Source organism: Tachypleus tridentatus, chromosome 1, assembly GCF_004210375.1.
Source record: "Tachypleus tridentatus isolate NWPU-2018 chromosome 1, ASM421037v1, whole genome shotgun sequence".
Lineage (NCBI taxonomy): Eukaryota > Metazoa > Arthropoda > Merostomata > Xiphosura > Limulidae > Tachypleus > Tachypleus tridentatus.
Window position 1 is genome coordinate 57,167,333 of NC_134825.1, and position 19,748 is coordinate 57,187,080.

Below are 19,748 nucleotides of genomic sequence, written 5' to 3' on the forward strand. Positions count from 1 at the left end.
CACCAAACCCAGATTCGTCTGTCAGACTGCCAGATAGTGACGCGTAATTCCTCACTCCAGAGAACGCGTTTCCACTGCTCCATAGTCCAATGGTGATATGCTTTACACCACTCCAGCCGACCCTTGGCATTGCACGTGGTTGTCTCAGGCTTGTGTGCGGCTGCTCAACCATGGAAACCCATTTCATGAAACTCCCGAAAACATTTTTTGTGTTGACGTTGCTTCCATAGACAGTTTGGAACTCAGTAGTGAGTGTTGCAACTGTGGACAGATAACTTTTACGCGTCTCAGCACTTGGCAGTCCCGTTTTGTGAGTTTGTTTGGCCTAGCGCTTCGTGGCTGAGATGTTGTTGCTTTTAAATGTTTCTATTTCACAATAGCAGCACTTAAAATTGAGTGGAACAGCTCTAGCAGGGCAGAAATTTAACGAACTGACTTGTTGGAAAGGTGGCATCCTATGACAGTGCCACATTGAAAGTCATCGAGCTCTTCAGTACCACCCATTCTTCTGCCAATGTTTGTCTATGGAGATTACATAGCTGTATGCTTGATTTTATGCACTTGTTAGCAATGGGTGTGGTTTAAATAGCTGAATCCACTAATTAAAAGGGGTGTCCATATGCTTTTGGCCATGTAGTGTGTATAGGCTTTAGCGCGAAGTACGTATTCGATACGAATCATTGATTCAAAATTCAAATATATATCAAGTTTAAAATAAAATTACATATCTTGTTTCGTGTGTCATTGAATATCCTATATCTAGTACAGCATGCTTCATAAAAAACAAGTAAAGTTCAAACATTTTTTATCCTTTTTTGATGGTCAGAATTTAAAAAAGGGATAAAAAATGTTTTTTTTTTGTTCATATATATTTGTTTATGCATTTTCTATGATACTCATTTAGTTTTCTTCACAAAGATTTTAGATATTATATTGTCACAGATTCTTTTTACAAGCTCTACGAACATGTTCACATAGCGCTAAACGTGTTTCACTTTCAACGAATTCAACAATTATCACAACAAGAATATCTAGCATTTCAAACAAGAAATATTCTATGGCGGGTTCTTACAGAGTTTTTAGAAATAATTAAGTGAGCAGTATTTGGGGTCATTCTTGTATGTTACTGTATTTATGAATTATACTTCACTTTAAATTGGGGATTTGTGTTTGATGTTTTAGGGCTACTTGTAATACCACCACACGTATAATTGTGTGCATAATGCAATGCCATGATATTACGTTTCACTTTAAACTGTTATACCAATATAAATAGTTATAGTGTAAGGAAACATATCGCAAAAACATCACAATCTGAGAACAGATTTGTATTTAATTGTTTAGATTTTATTTAAATACATAATCCAAATCTCATTTCAATCTGTTATTTTGCGTCAAGTAAGAAACAGCTTATGCACAGAAAATCCGAATCCCATAAACTTTATATCACAACTACGTTATACAAAATTAATCATAACAAATGGTAATTTTATTTGAAAATTTTTAATAAATCTTTTTATCTTTCTCCTGTGAAATGATTTTAGGCGTTTAGGCAACTGAATCACACGATAGTATTTTAAATGTGGAAGAAAACGTTAAACAAACTTCTCAGACAATTAGATAAAAGTTTTTTATTAACAAAGTTGTAGCTTCATCATTTTGACACTAGATCTGAGGAAAGATCGTGAAATCGTCTACTGCCTACATAATAAAAAAAAACTTGTTTTTTATGTTGCATATAATCATCTTGAAAACTAATATATCGTATGTTTTAAAGAGCCGTCTAGTGGATTGTATACCAAATATTATAAAATAATTTCAAAAGAAACAATAGTTATTTAGTAAATTCATTACACTATTTGAAACTACAGTCAACAATGAACGAAATATGTTCTATAATAGACTGCTTTTACAACATGTAACATTAATTTATCCTGATAATGGATGACAACATAGTTTACAAAGTACAAAATGTCACACAATCGACGACTTCAATTGTTTTTGTTTATTTATTTTTCTTTTATCAGCACACTAAATATCATTTACATAGATTCAAAATACATCATGACTTGTCCCTGTAGGCTATAATAAGCACTAACTTGATGTATGCTCTGGTCCTTACTTACTGAATCAAACTGTTTCTAACAATCAGTAATCTCCCTAAATATTTTAAGGAAATTTGCAGAAAACCGCTTGTTACAATTATGTTACATGCTACAAGACACTTGTAGTACACTCTGTGCATTAACTAAATTTAGTATTGATTTTTTTTTATAATCATACACAAGTAAATACATTGATTCGCTACAGAAGAGTAGAGGACTCAAATCTCAAGTGATCTTCCTTTAAATTCGAAAAAACCAAATAACTATATGTACTTTTGTTCATTTTCTGTATAAGAAAATATTGTATAACTTATTGGATATTTGAAAGTTATATGTTAAAAATCAAGGTTAATTATAAATTTTTCAATTACTGAAGAAAGTTACGAGGTTTTATGATAAAACAAGGGGCGAAAAATAAACTGCAACCTATAAGGGTTGGATATCTACTATTAGTTTTACCCCTCCTTCTTATACCCGCAAACACAAAATCCCTTTAAATCCCATGATTCTAATAAAATCAGCAAGACTATATAGGCTTAATTCGGATGTATAATTTTACCTTTTAGATTAGAAAGGAAAAATGATGTTTTCTATCTCTAATAGTACTTACACACTACATAATTTATATAATAACTAATTTTTCTATTTATTGTGATGTTGTGTGAAGTCAGCACAACGTGTATTAACATTAAGAGAATCTGGTTGCTCTAAGAGGTTGGTTACAATAGTCCTGGTGCCATTCTTATGTATAGCAACATTTGCCATGTTTTGATGATAAATTACTCGGTCAGGCAGGCTCGTGACCGTTAATATGGAAGGACAGTTTTCAGAGAGCATTTTATCAAAAATAAAAATTCACTTTCTTACAGCTGTTTCTAAAATCTCACCGAAATTTGTCTTTATTTTCGGTAGAAACCTAAATCGTATCAAGTGTCATTGTCGCATCAGTCTTCAAGCTTTGTGTGAAGTATTACTCAATGTAAGATATATTGTTTATACGGAATATATTTAAATTCTTACTTAAATTATCTCAGTATTAGCTAATTATATTTTTGAAAAATAACCACATTTTTATTAGGCAATAACAATGCATATTTTTTTAATAATCAACTAATATTACTAAGCAAAAATATCGAATGGCATCACTTTCTACGAGGAATGTTCATTAGCGAAATAGCTGCTAATCTGCTTTCTATTCTTAATAAGCGCCTTCTTATGAGCTAGTTAAAATTAAACTACTGGGTCCAGTTATTATTATTGTGATACACCTAACTTGAAGAAAGTGTATCGAATTTTTGTAATACCTTGCCATTCACTCTTAGAGTGAAGACGTAAGAATACATTTTAGGCATAAAAATGCAATATCGTATATCCAGGTTTTACTAATCATCCATAACTTGTAATTAATTATAGACATGCTGTCTGTTAGTTCTTTGTAAAAATCTCCCGAGTCTAAATGCTCGTAGTCGTGGAACTCTTTCGTTTATGTGATGGACCATTTTACCGAAGTCTAATGGACATTTTAGGGCGAGAATTATTGATTTGTGGATAACACTTAAACGTATGTTTTTACAGGGTTATCCGTGTTAGGTTTACAATAAAGTTTTTCTTCAGTGCAACCTAAAATACAGTATTATTCTCACGTTACATTGCAGAAACAATTATTATATAGATCTTATTTCAGAATAAGTTTCATAAATAAATTTTAGAATAAATTCGACATTTGAAAAACAAACAACAGACTTTATGTTGCTTAGCCTGACGTATGTAGTTAATACATATATGTGTTTTAAGACACTTTTACGATTAGTTAAGTCATACTTCTGAAAGTATCTCTTTTCGCTATATGTCTGCGTAATTTTGCTTCCCAGTAATTGCTGAATTTATTTGAACTCACGTGTAAAAACTATAACAAATGTTATGGTAGTGATGGAACAATAATAATTTCCTTGAAAATCAACATATGGATTAGGATGTGACGGTTTCTGATAATTCTGATAACACGTTTTGCACGTGCACGGAACAAACTAGTCATTTTATTAACACTTACAAATGGAGATAAAACGCATTATAAATTTTATATACTTATCCACGGTTATCAATACATTCGATTAAAGACAGATCAACAGGTTCTTAGTTTGAAAAACACAGAAAGCAATTTTTAACAGGTAAATATTTGTCACATAATCACGAGATTCTAAACATATTTACTTCCAAAATTCAAGTAGAACATACATACACTATGATTACAATTCCTTCTCTTTTACTAACAAGAGCACATACCTCCGTGATGTTCATCATATTTGACTTTAAAAATACGAAAATGTGTCCATATTGTTATAAAAGCACATAGACAATTTCTACCAAGACAATGTGAAATAATATTCTAAATATGCCCACCACGTTTTATTAAAATCCAGTTGTTCTTTATTGAGGTATAGAACAAAAATCGTGTAAAATATCGGTCTCCGTGTTAACAGAGAGGGATTTTGGAATTTTGTAACCTTGCTTTGACCTTGACCCTCTTAAAACTAATCAATTTTAAGTTGAGCAATAGTCCAAATGTTTACTAGCTTTCGTCCAAGTCCATTCTGCCTTTCTTGAGAAAGCATTTTGACAAACACAAACAACGATGAAAACATAACTTCCGTCCAATTTGAAGTAGCGGAGGTAACTATATTAGTGTTGTGCCGAAATCTTCTTTTATCTGATCCGTATCGTACCTTCCAATCTTATGTGTGTATCCAAAATGTTTATTAGACACGAGGTCTATTTCTCAAATTTATATTTAACTCTTCATGTATCTTGGAGCAGTCTTTTTCGGTTTTGTCATTCTCGAAACGCCCCCCGCTAGTAAAGCAGTAAGTCTACGGAGTTACAACGCCAAAATCAGGGGTTCGATTTCCTTTCGTGGGCTCAGCAGATAGCCCGATGTGGCTTTGTTATAAGAAAACACACACATTCTCCAAATTTCCTGTCGTCTTCTGGATGGCCAATAACATGATAACACAGACTCTGTATTGGTGTTTGATTTACCTTGATGTAAATATTCAGTAGATAACTGCACCAGTCTTATATTTCTACACTGGACATATAGAATATTGATATGCTGTTGGTGTACTAGTATTTTACGTAGTCTCTCTTTATTTAAGATTCAAATTATTATAATTCTTAATGTCCAATGTTTCTCAAGTGTTATATATATATATATACACACACACTGAAATAGCTTTGTCATTTCGCTAGCTGCACTTTCCGTTGGGCCCGACATGGCCAGGAGGGTTTAGGCGTTCGACTCGTAATCTGAAGGTCGCAGGTTCGAATCTTCGTCGCACCAAACATGCTTGACCTTTCAGCCGTAGAGGCGTTAAAATGTGATATTCAATCTTACTATTTGTTGGTAAAATAGTACCCCAAGAGTTTGCGGTGGGTAATGACAACTAGCTGCCTTCTCTCTAGTGTTACACCCCTAACTTAGGGACGGCTAGCGCAGATAGCCCTTGAGTAGATTTGCGCGAAATTCAAAACAAACACTTTCCGTTTAGTTTGCTATGATATTTCCATTGGATGACGTAATCGCTAGTAGAAATGTCTCTCTATTGTACCATTGCAGGTCATGCAGAGTTTTTACAAACATGTTTCATTGGTGCTTTGGTGATTATGATCAGTGGTTTTCATCAAAAATGTGTCATTGATTTGGATTTCTTGTAGCTTGTTTTGACGAACTACGTAATTTAAAAAATCTATTTTAAAGCTATTTTGTTCTATATAACTTTGGTTTGAATTTATTATACTTTAATGTTGTTGTTTTTTATCCTTTAGCAAAATGCTTTCATTTCTCTTCAGGTAATTAACCAGAAAACAAATTTACAACTATTGTAATGTTTTTGTTGAAACTCTATTACTTTTTATACTGCTGAGAGCTGTTTCTGATGCTCTCACCTAGTGAGAATTCTACTATAAATATATTTTTTGATACAGCTAATCTTAGTTTAAACTCTGTAGTTTGTATCATATTTAAACGTTGTCCTTGTTGATGCCGTTAACTAGGCATACCATACAAACACTTACACCAAATGTGGAACTATTCTACGACCCTGATTTGAAACCCAAAGATGGGTTTTATTTGTGAAAGAAAAATCACGTGGTAGTTTAAGTAGTTAAAAAAGTCCTTATGAGTGGTATAACTAAAGCTTAACTGATAAAGCACACGTTTGTAGTTCAGTCAGTTACTAGATCAAATCCTGCTGGAGAGAAATGAATAAATAATTGAGTTACTAGAAATTTTGAAACAACTAAACCTAGTTTTGAACGGTTTGGTACCACAATAAACTCTGCCCTTGTTGATATTGTAGGTTAGATACACTGTGTAATGATAATCCTACTATCAATGTCACTTTTCATACTCATAAACTTAGTTTAGACTTTGCAGTTTTGTACCATGATAAACGCTGTCCTTGTTGAGGTTGTAGGTTAGATATACCATGTAGTGATAATCGTACTATGAATATCACTTCTGTTTCAGCTAATCTTGGCTTACACTCCGTAGTTTTGTATCATGCTAAACGTTGTTCTTATTTTTTAATACTGTTAGTTAGATTTGATTATAATGGTTTTATTAGAAGTTTTTTTTTTTCAATTTATTTTAGTTTGCTATAGTGGAAAATGGGTTTCTTCTTACTGTTGTGATTAGGTAATGGTTGGTATTGATGGGTAGATATAATATTACTAGAAATGTATATTTTCGAATAGTAAACCCTGGCTTAAATCTGTTGTAGTTTTTCTATCCTGCAAGATGTTGCTCTTGTTGTTGCTGTGTTTAAGGTACTTGGGAGGTATTGGGTCGTCTCTACATCACTACAGTACGGCCCACGACGACAGTGCTGCTTCTGACGACAGGATAAGGTCCTCTTGAAGGCTCGGCGAAACTTGACAGACATGGCATTGTAGAGAATCGGGTTGATAGCGCTGTTGATGAAAATCATCGTCTTACAGAACATCAAGAACCAGGGTTCCATGTAGCGTTCTTTAGCAAAAGAATTGTAGACAACGAGGGTTCGATAAGGTAACCACAGAGTCGCGAAGACAGCTACAACAACAGCTAGCATTTTTACTACCTAAAGTAGAACATAGTTAAATAAGCATTCACTGACAAAATATACATGATATAACGTTTTAAAGTAATATATCTTATTTCTCACACAAATGATTAAAAGATTATTTCACTTTCAGAAAACCTTCCCTCTCTATAGCACAGTGGCAAGTCTGAAGGCTTATATTGCTAAAACAGCGTTTCGATACTCGTAAAGGACACAACACAGATAGCTCATTGTGTAGCTTTGTGCTTAACCACAAACAAACAAACTCTCAAAAAATATTTTATTTAATTAAAATACATATTTTTATAGCATGTAGTTGTACTTATGTACTGTCATAACAAATAATATATTATTTCACGACTATTATACTAACTTACCTTTCTTAACCATGACATAGCGGCTCACTAAAGACTCTTAGTTTGTTTAGTTTTTCAAGTACAAATTTTTAGGTTATAGCTTCATCATCTCGTGACCAATTTGAGATCAAATTACAGTTTTTGACTCAGAAGGTCCAACCCTTTGGAATTATATACTTAATCACACTCAATGTTTCATAGATTAATTTACTCTAATTATAATTAGAAGTATTTAGAGTGCAGCGGTTATTTATAATTCCCTCTTGTTTAATTTAAAGATTGGCTACAGCTCCTCTAGTGAATAGAACAAAGAATCCTCTAAAGTTCAGTAATTCAAAACACTATATGTTTGAAATGGGAAGACTTAATAAAGAAATTATTATTATTAAAATTATTACCTTTATGATCGTTGGGCTTTTAAGGATAAGATTATCAAAAACATGAACAAACTAAAGAGGATTTGCTAAATTAAAGTAACGATATGCTTACAAGTGTGTAATGTTTTCAAAATTATATTATTCTAAACCGTATTATTTATTTGCTTTTGCATTGAAACAGTAATAACCAATAGCGCCTAAAACAACAACATTTGGTTTGAATTGACAAAGTCAAATCGATGAGCATAGATTAAATCAATCAACCACACAACCATGGCACCGTGATGCCCAACTTTATACTAGTGTTTTCTAAAACAATGATATTTTTCTAGGACTAAAAATATGCTTAAGTGTTACAATATGCTTGAAACCTTATAACTCTAAAATCCAAGGAATGATCCCTATGTTGGGCACAGTATGATAGCTAATTATACAAGTTTATTTTAAAACAGAACGAATGGATTAAGCTAAGTGTTATGACGCCATTAGCAGTGGTTTTTCTTTTTAAACAAAGTCTCCCTGTGGCTCAGCAGTAAGTCTGAAGGCTTATAACTCTCAAAACTATGATTCGATACTTCTAGTGGACAGATCACAAATAACTCGTTGTATAATATGTGCTTATCAATAAACAAACAAACGCTTAGATATATACAAAACAAAAATTAAGGATGGCGTGACTTTGTTTCAGGCAATTTGTTTGATTTTGAATTTTGTGCAAAGCTACTCAAGGGCTATCTGCGCTAGCCGTTCCCAATTTAGCAGTGTAAGACTAGAGGGAAGGCAGCTAGTCATCATCACCCACCGTCAACTCTTGGGGTACTCTTTTACCAACAAATAGTGGGATTGACCGTCACATAAGAACGCCCCCACGACTGAAATAGCGAGCATGTTTGGTGTGACCGGGATTCGAACCCGCGACCCTCGGATTACGAGTCGAACGCCTTAACCCACCTGGCCATGCCGTGCCGTTTCAGGCAATCTGAAACAAGACAACAAACAATCCTAGCTGATTTATTTGGTATAAATAAAGCTTATTTATATGGCTTATACTTTTATATAAGTATATACATATAACTTTGTAGGTTACAAATATTTTAATGTAATTAAAATTATTAATTAGCTTCCCATTATTTGGGACAATAATTATTGTAGGTTATAATTATTGGATAAGATATAGACAGTAATCTATAATATCACTTTCCGTGATTAATTGGGAAGGCAGTTGTACTTATGTACTGTCATAACAAATAATATATTATTTCACGACTATTATACTAACTTACCTTTCTTAAGAGAGGTAAAGAGGATCTCTTTACCTGCTAAATCGCAGGTAAACAAACAAACTCTCAGAAAAATATTTTATTTAATTAAAATACATATTTTTATAGCATGTAGTTGTTTTTATGTACTGTCATAACAAATAATATATTATTTCACGACTATTATACTAACTTACCTTTCTCAACCATGACATAGCGCCTCACTAAAGGCTCTTAGTTTGTTTAGTTTTTCAAGTACAAATTTTTAGGTTATAGCTTCATCATCTCGTGACCAATTTGAGATCAAATTACAGTTTTTGACTCAGAAGGTCCAACCCTTTGGAATTATATACTTAATCACACTCAATGTTTCATAGATTAATTTACTCTAATCATAATTAGAAGTATTTAGAGTTCAGCGGTTATTTATAACTCCCTCTTGTTTAATTCAAAGGTTGGCTTTGTGCTAACTTTTACAAGAATACTTGTAAGTAATAAAATACCTTATTATCCAGCAATAAGGTATGAGAAGCATTATTCTTGTGATGATCATATATTTTGTGTGGTTGATTCTGATTCATGATTCAGCGACGTCATTATTATGATCTATAATAGATCATAGCTGGATCTATAACGTATAAAGAGAACCCTGCTTTGCCAGCTTATGCGTTGTATAATGCAAGACTTGGTGTCTCATAAATAAATGGTTTAAGCAGAGTTTCAACTAAGGCTTTTCATGTTCCAACCTAATAGAAGCTATTAAAATCTAGCTAGTAACCAGCTAGAGAGTCTAAGCACTCTAACTGACAAAAAAGGGACCTGCTACTTGTTTTCCGGTACAATTATACTCGTACACACGTAATTAATAAATTTGAATGTTTATAGTTGTACTGATGGTATAGAAGTATTTGTGTTCGTGTGAAATGTCATGTTTAGTTCAAAAATTACTTAACATGCTTTATGTTTACACAAAATCGTTGCACTATATGACATCATTAAGTAGCCACTCTTTGGAGCTTAAATGGGAAAATATTACACGTGCAATACTTACCATCGAACCTAAACCAGGGATTCGGATGTCTGTACCTACAATAGGTTGTTGCTTTATTTCTCGTAGGAATTTAAAATCTAGAATACCGAAATAAATTAGAGAGCTTCAATAGTTTAATAGTGACTTATTTTCAAATAGGTTTAAGAATTTTTTCTGATTTAACCAATGAAAACATTGTAAATTCTTTAGTGACTTAAAACAAGTTTAATTAGTTACTGAGCTATGAACACTGAACACATATAGAAGGAATGATAATTTCTAATTAATCGAAAATACAAACAAAGAGATGGAGAATAAGTGATTCTGAAAATAAATAGAAAAAAATTATAAAAACAGTTCATCTTGATAAAATCAAGTTAGCGCTTTCTGAATGTCCTTCTCTACTTAGATGATTATGTTAAATTTGCATACCAAATTATTTATACGTGTATAAAGATAAGCTTCTATTAACGTTGAAATCATCGTTCTGTATTATCTTCACACGATTATCATAGTGAATATTTTAAGATTAGCGAAACATGAGCTGTTTATACATATGTGTTTGTGAGTGTTTGATATGGCTTCACTATATAAATAGCAATAATTTTACTTCTTCCTTCTTTATTATCATAGCTGGATCTATAACGTATAAAGAGAATCCTGCTTTGCCAGCTTATGCGTTGTATAATGCAAGACTTGGTGTCTCATAAATAAATGATTTAAGCAGAGTTTCAACTAAGGCTTTTCATGTTCCAACCTAATAAGCGACCCTTGATGAAAAGTCTCTTCGTTAGTGCAGGTATATCATTATTCACTATTTCAGTGTAAAATATATTGAACCAGCACATAACTATGTGGTTTATATTATTATCGGCTTTATTGTAATAAGGTATGAGAAGCATTATTCTCGTGATAATCATATATTTTGTGTGGTTGATTCTGATTCATGATTCAGCGACGTCACTATTAAAGAAGATAAATGACTGGCAGCCACTTATTCTAACATCAGGTGATACAGTGTGCAAGAAAATAACTACACGGGGCGGCCCGGCATGGCCATGTGTGTTAAGGTGTTCGACTCGTAATCTGGGTTGCGGGTTCGAATCCCGGTCGCACCAAACATTCTCACCCTTTCAGCCGTGGGGGCGTTATAATGTGACAGTCAATCCCACTATTCGTTGATAAAAGAGTAACCCAAGAGTTGGCGGTGGGTGGTGATGACTATCTGCCTTCCCTCTAGTCTTACACTGCTAAATTAAGGATAGCTAGCGCAGATAGCCCGTCGAGTAGCTTTGCGCAAAATTAAAAAAAAAAAACTACACGGGTTTTCATTGTGTCCTTATTATGTAAAATACATTTTAGTCCTTTTTCATATATAATGAGAGGTTGATTGAAACAGTGTATTATGTAAAACGCACAGGAAATATACGAACGATCCCTAAAATTAATATTTCCATGACGTTTCTTCATAGAACAGTGACTAACTCAGTTTGTATGGTAGGACATTATGGTAATTTGTGGTTATTATGTAATTACCCTCCTTTTTTTTCAATAAGCTTGTGAGTACCACTACCGTGTGTATCGTAGACTTTTCTTTATATATTTAACCTAAACCCTACATAACTATACCAAGCACAGAAATTGTGATTAAGTGTTTAATGTTCCGATAAATTTGATCATGCAATGTATAAGTACTTATAGCAAACATTTGACCTTATTAATGTGTTAAAAATTAGTTGTTTGTTTCATGTTAGTTTCACAAAGTTACAGAAAGGATTATCTTTACAAACCGTATCTAATTTTGAAACTAGAAGGAAGTCAGTTACTCGACAGCACCGATTCCAACTCTAAGCTGCTCCTCAGGAAGTCAGTTATTCGACAGCACCGATTCCAACTCTAAGCTGCTCCTCAGGAAGTCAGTTACTCGACAGCACCGATTTCAACTCTAAGCTGCTCCTCAGGAAGTCAGTTACTCGACAGCACCGATTCCAACTCTTAGCTGCTCCTCAGTGACCAAGCAATGAGATTTAATACACCACTGTTATAGCACGCTCATATCCAAAATGTGGGAAGCACATTGTTGCAGCAACGAATCACAAACAAGAACCCTTGTGATTAGCAATCCAAGCACGCTATACTATAGAACACACTCGGCACATTTAATATTTATTAGTAACACGACATTTACTGTTTCTTAGTAAAATAGCCCGTACATGACAAAGTAGATCTGAGATTCCGCAGTTTGCATCCTGTTATTACAAAAACAATGAGAGAGAGATAGAGAACGAGCGAGAGAGATACGACTACCACTTTGGAGTTCTTGGTACATTAAAATAACACCGGTCAAATCCAGTTATTTAGGCTGAGAAGAGTAGCCTAAATTTCAGCAGTAATTTAGGTTGACTAATTGTCTCTAGTCTATCACCTGAAAAAAGTTTACACGAAATTCATAAAATATACAAGCCGATCATGTGGTTAAGGCACTCGACTCGTAATCTATGGGTCGCGGGTTTGAATCCTCGTCACACCAAACATGCTCGTCCTTTCAGCCATAGTGGCGTTATAATGTGGCGGTCAATCCCACTATTCGTTGGTTAAAGAGTAGCCTAAGAGTTGGCGGTGGGTGGTGATGACTAGCTACCTTCCCTCTAGTCTTACACTGCTAAATTAGGGACGGCTAGCGCAGATAGCCCTTGTGTAACTTTGCACGAAATTAAAAAACAAACAAAAGTACAAGCCAAAGTTGTTTACTACAATATTCTGCTGTGTGCTTAAAATTCGTATATGACACGTTTATATGAAATACTATCAAACTGATAGCCGTAGAAACTGATATAACAATTAGAAGTATAACAAAATAGAGCTAAAAGTACTATGAGGTTTGATAAAGTCATAAACCCATTTCTAAGTGGGTTTGATGCAGAAGTGCTTTTGTCCTTAGTTTAAAGGACTTCAAATGTTCAGTAAAAACAAGAGTTACTCGTTTAATAGGCACAATAAAATATAGTAAATATATATAATGAATAAAATGTTCAAGTTTACTTCACATTAATTATATAACGAAGTATCAAAAACTGCTCGATTTGGACTGAAAGCTTTACTTAATAACTTTCCAGTTATTAACACAAAAAATGTATGAAACAATTCCACGATAAATAAGCATTAAAACACTGTCAAACACAATGGAAGACATACTGGTATTGATAATAAATATTTTGTTTTATACCGTCGTCCCAACCACCTATTCTAAACATGGTAATTAGCATTATTATTTTATTTGTTTTTGAATTTCGCGCAAAATAACACGAGGGCTATCCACGCTAGCCGTCTCTTTTTTAGGAAGTGTAAGACTAGAGGGAAGGCAGCTAGTCATCACCACCCCCTGCCAACTCTTGGGATACTCTTTTATCAACAAATAGTGGGATTGACTGTTACATTATAACACCTCACGGCTAAAAGGGCATGTTTGATGGTGATTCGAACCCGCGACCTTCGGACTACAAGTTCAGTGCCTTAACCACCTGGCCATTTTGGGCCTTCTTTGTTGTTAAGCACAAAGCTACACAAAAGATTATTTATGCTATGCTCACCAAGGCTGTAGATATCTGATTTTTAGCACTATAACTTTACAGATTTTTTTTCAGTTAAGCCAGTAAGAAACAACAAGATGGATGACTGAATTCACTTAAGAAAATAAATTTGAATCTTCGAAATTTGAAAATGTGTATGAAAGGATCTCATCTGGTATTAAAATTTACTTATATTTATGACAACAATTAAAAACTAAAAAAAATTAAACATGAGACAGAATTCGGCTTCTGAGAACGAGTGGCAATTATCGCTAAATTAACATATCAAAATTAACAGTAAATTTCGTTTATTTCGGTTTGATTTGCGATTATAACAAAAAGGTGACATACTAAGGAGACCTTTAACAAGTAATAACTGGACTGGTATATGAAACATCTTATGTAAATAAGGTTAATTATCCAGAACGTTTCACATTTCAGTAAGTAGACCCGGCATGACCAGGTGGTTAAGGCAATCGACTCGTAATCTGAGGGTCGCGGATTCGAATCCAAGTCACCAAACATGCTCGCCCTCTCAGCCGTGGGGGCATTATAATGTGACGGTCAGTCCCACTGTTCTTTGTAAAAGAGTAACCCAATAGCCCTTGAATAGCTTTGCGCGAAATTCAAAACAAACCAAACCAATCCAGTAAATCATTTTAATGATTTGAAATCCACGAAATCTATTATTACTTGTTAACATTTAATGATAACAAAACACGCATACACATACCGATGTATAAAAATGACTACAAAGCTGAAACGTATTTTGATGAATTAAACTTGCATTTGAAGCGATAGGTCATTTGTTTTACTGAGATATCTGCTGTGTCCTCTCCGTAGATCGAAACCTGTGCATGTAAACCCATCCCTAATGGACATTTTTATTAGTAGAATTGGCTTAGAAAATTGATATATATATATTATTAAATAAGATCTGATTATATGTTGATGTGATCATTTTATCGTGTTTTACAACCTCATACAAACTACCTCATGCAAATAGACGTGAAAACTTATTTATTTAACAACTTGCATCTTCGTTTAATGTAAAGAAAAGACATAGAAAGCTTATATCTAATTGTCAACCTTTTCTCCTCAAGTTACACAAACTCAAACTGGGCATAAAAGCTTAAAAATGTTAGGACTGGTACGTTTAACCAATTGGCAATCATAAATGAGGTAATGATGGTCCAACAAATATATATTCTAGAAATTACTGAATGTATTTCTATTCTTCTTTTTCGGATTTATAATAAACAACTAACCATGCCATGTCAATTGTTTGTAGAAGAACAACGATTTCTCTTACACAATACCATTGGAACTATAACAGACTTTTTCCTTGGACTATGCATAATCATTGTGCAATTAATAATAAATGAGGTTTTACTCGAGTATATTTTATCTATACCATCGTGTATAAATTTATTATTTACCTGAACTCTGGCACTCGTATTGCTATTCTTTCTGGAATCTTTTGGAAGACTGCTTCCTTTGGCTACGTTTCTGGGAATTTCACTGGTGAAAAGGATTCTTGCTATTAGCCCGTACAGTACACAAGACAATAGCAAAGGGAAAATGTAGAAGAGCACCAGATCAGCGAAGAAGTAACCCAGGTAATGTTCTCTAGATAAAGCAAAGGTGCAGGTCTCCATGTTCTCGTATCCTTTGTAGTAGATGGGTACAGTCTTTGTGAGGAAAAGCCAAGGGGAACAGTAGAGACAAGCAAACAACCAAACCCCGATAATGATCTTCTTGGCTCTGTTAACAGTACAAACCAGCTGGGCCTTCATGGGATGACATATGGCAATGTACCGTTCCACTGTGAAAGCTGTGATGGATAGGGATGAAGCATTGATCCCTAGATACTGAAGAAATATAAAGATAATACATCCAGCTCGACCCCAGATCCACTCGTCTCCTAGTAAGTAGTAAGATAAGACCTCGTTGGGTACAGAAGCCATGAGGACCATTAGATCAGCTAAGGACAAACTGACGAGGTAACAGTTAGTAGGGGTAAGCATGCTTCGTGTTTTTGTTACAACTATTACCACCATAATGTTACCAAGCACGCCGATCAGAAAGATTAATCCTTGAAATGTGGTTCCAATAATTCGGTAGTAAACTGGATAATATGAGGGTTCTGGAAGCATTATGGTCATGTTCAAAGGATCTATTGTTAAATTACAATCTGGAACAGTGCTATTTACACTATTTGTATTGTTGGTCGTTTGACACGCAACATTTTCAAAAACTGTTGGAGAAAATGTTGAAGCCATTTTTATATTTTTGATAAGCTACACGAAAGGGAAAAAATGAGGTATAAGTTACATAAATATAAAAACGAGTGATCTTGAATGTTATTGAAAGGGGTATTTTCAACGAAGATGTTTCATGTTTGGATTACTCTTACAAGTTCCGATAAGTTTTGCTAAAGATGGTTTATCTCATCACCTTGATCTGTTATATGATAAACTTTATCTGAGCTATTTAAAATGGTGTTTTCAGTTAATAGTTCTGATATCCTGAAAAATAGTAAGTTATATATCATTTACAGGGTTATAGAATGTAAAGGAATTATTCTTAATATCAAGTCCCTTCTCGCGTGAAGTTAACACTGAATAGTTGGCTAAACAGTCAACTTCTTTTCAGTGTCTGATCCGCATTAACGTACATGTTACCACGGAAACGCATATATTCGTGAGACTGATTGGATAAAAGCTCTCTGACGTAAACCATCTGTTCATTTGAACATTCGTGTAAGTGGTTCTTTCTCATATGATAGACCAGTCGCAAGTCTCTTGCTCTTCTACACTGAAGTTGGTCTTCAAGAACTTAAATTTCTGTAACAAGAAATGAGTTTGTGAATAAATGTGTGGTATAAAAGGCTCAATATTTCTAACAATAGATCGTTAAACCTAATGTATTATTGTATTACGAGTAACTTATATTCTAAAATACAAAAGTTTTCTCTACAATACTTATTAATCAGAAAAGCGTTTATAAAAGTCGAGGTTTCAAGTTCAGAATAAATACCCGGCGTTTCATAACATTATGATATTCAGAATAATTGCAAAAAAGATATGTTGTTTTTTTTTTTTGCTATCTTAATTTTCGTGATTTTTGCAAAGTTTTCACAAATTAACTAAATAATAAAATAAAAAGTCATAGATCTTTTTCTTTTCCATTACACTGGTTTTACTTATTTCCCATTCTATGTATAACTCAATTCAAAACGCAGACTCTCTTAACCACTTTTAATAGTGGTTAATAAACCACAAGATTTAATATAACAGAAAAATTATCTCGGTTTAATATTAAAGACTAATGTTTAAGTAAGTTTAATATTAAAGACTAATGTTTAAGTAAGTTTAATATTAAAGACTAATGTTTAAGTAAGTTTAATATTAAAGACTAATGTTTAAGTAAGATCTCACCGAAGAACCGTCTAAATCAGTTATTTGAAAATATTGCCTCCACTTGTACAGCGTTATGTTTAGGGTTGACTTAAAACCCTAGAAACCGTGTTTAGATACCCATGGTGGGCAACATCCTAATAGCCCCTTGTGAAGCTTTGTACTTAACTTCAAACCTAATTTAAATTTGAAAATATTAAGAAATAAAAACTTCAGCCACATTAAATGCAATTACATGTAATATCAATTATATAATAAACAAAATGTAATATGAATGGTTAGAGTGTTTCACCAAATTAACCTTGTATTGCAACGTTGTAACCATTGATATTATAAGTTGTTTATCTAGAAACAAGAAAGTTTTTCGATTATACCAACAAAGTACTTCTTTTAATTATCAGGCAAATAAATTACGCAATACTTTATGTTTTCACTGAGACCTTAGTTATATTATATAATTTTTTATGCTCTGTAGCATTACTTGTTTAATTTTTAAAGACCTAAACAAGTGCATCCTTTTATTATATAACATTTTGATGATTTACAGAAAATGCAATAATAAATTTCAAAATGATTATATCATTTTTTATCTTATTTTAAACTCTCAAGGTACAGGTATCTTTCATTAATATATATATATATATATTAACCTTTTCAGTTGAGCGTTGTTTTTCATTTTAACAGATAAAATGATAAAAGCAAGTTATTCATACTTATAAGAGCATACTTCCAGTAAACCCCTGAGATACTTACTAATACAGTAAAATATCTGATAGCTAACATCTTATTGTTTGTGTGGGTTGTTGTTGTTGTTAGTAACAATAATACGTGGCTACAGTTTTATTAAATGAAAATAACTCTCTTTTTTTAATATTTTCTAACTATGTATATAAACACCAGTCATATTATAACTTAAAATATCTCTGTCATCAACCAGAAAGAAGGCAGTGTTGAGAATGGGAACTTCTGATAATTGTTTATTTTAGGCGTTGCGAACAATGTTAGAAATTTCGGAATTTGCAATATCTAAAGATACAATCCATATGACGATTACGTATTCAACCGAGTAGTCAAAGAGATATAGAGTTTTAGAGCGGTCACACAACCTTACTAATGACAGTCTTACACGCACGAGCTAATTATTTCTTTTTCGATTCACAAATCAAGTTAAGCGACCTTTTCTACATCGTCTGGTTGAGGTTGGAAACCTTATTCTTGATTTTCTGATCTAGCGGAAGGCTACTACACTATCAACACTACTGCACTTATCAAAACTATATGTATTTTTTGTGCTCCATGAAACTGCATTATAAATTAATTTGCTTCAACAAGGGATATCAAAAAGTCCATCATAATCTTATTTATAACAGCAGCATAAGCTGCAAGTCGAGCATTTTGAAACTTTGGACATGCAAGAAATCGAGCGAATAAGGGTGATTGAATATGACCTACCGAAGAGTAGCAAAGCTACAGTAACGGTCAGCAAGACTTGGAATTTTCTGCTGAAGATTTATCAAACTCTGGTCTGCAGGACAGATAAAGTAGGAAGGTCGCATATCAGACTCGTCGGTTAAACAACAATAAGTACCGTTATTAGTTATGCGATTTCCAGTAATGACGTAACCAGTCATAACATGGTCTTTTTTGTCCAATATGGAAACTGGAAATTGCAATCGTCATACCTCACTATATACTACAACAACCTTTATACATTTCATTAAAATCGGGTAAATCTTAGATATTTATATCTGATTCCTGCCACTGAGATACCTCTGGTTGAAGGAGAGATCGCCTCTTAAAAATTAATAGCTGTATATCTCTCATAGTAACACAACCATTAGTGAAATATATTTTGGGGAAGTGTCTTCTCAGATTTGTAGGGAAAAAATGTTTCTACATTGAAGCTGATTTAAAGTCCTACTGTCTTGAAAGATTACTTCTCCCTGATTAAAAACTAACTCTAAGTAACACACAAACAGCACCAAGTGAAAACAATTTAGCAGTTTCATGGTCATGTCTACAAGCTGGATAAATATATGTTCCTCAAATTTCACGTAACTAGTTGATTGGACATAAGAAAAGTATTTTACACTTGTTAAAAACTCTGTACAAATTTAAAACGTGTTTTCCTCATTGAATGGTTTCATTTACATAGCGTTTAATCATGTATAAGTAGCAAGGTTTTGTATGTTATGAAAAGAGGCAAACATATATAGTTTTGTGATTAATCACGTTTATTTCTCACAAAATGGTCAGATAGTTTATGTATGGATAGGCCGAAATTATCTCAGTCGGTGTCTATGACATGTAGACGATAAATATTTGCAATAAACAAACAGCACACAATCCACTCCTTTCAAAAATATATTGAAACAAGCCAAATACAAATAACTATTCATTACACTGTTGAATATCACAGTCGTAACCAGAGTTTTAAATAATTGTTTCTCTTTCGTCAAATCCCACACAGACTGATTCACTTACTTTAGAACACAATTTGACAAGACACATTTTATTCCTGCTCTGTTCTTGCA

The 19,748-nt window shown here is 33.3% G+C and overlaps 1 protein-coding gene across 1 annotated transcript; it reads right to left on the minus strand.

The window, feature by feature from the left end:
• Positions 1-3,173: 3,173 nt before the first annotated feature.
• Positions 3,174-16,630, minus strand: LOC143249344 (thyrotropin-releasing hormone receptor-like). The gene is made up of 2 exons (XM_076499022.1): positions 15,235-16,630; positions 3,174-7,222 (listed from the first exon to the last, which is right to left on the minus strand). The coding sequence occupies exons 1-2, from the start codon at positions 16,075-16,077 to the stop codon at positions 6,869-6,871; spliced, it is 1,197 nt and encodes a 398-aa protein (XP_076355137.1). The 5' UTR covers positions 16,078-16,630; the 3' UTR covers positions 3,174-6,868.
• Between the last annotated feature and the right edge of the window lie 3,118 nt (positions 16,631-19,748).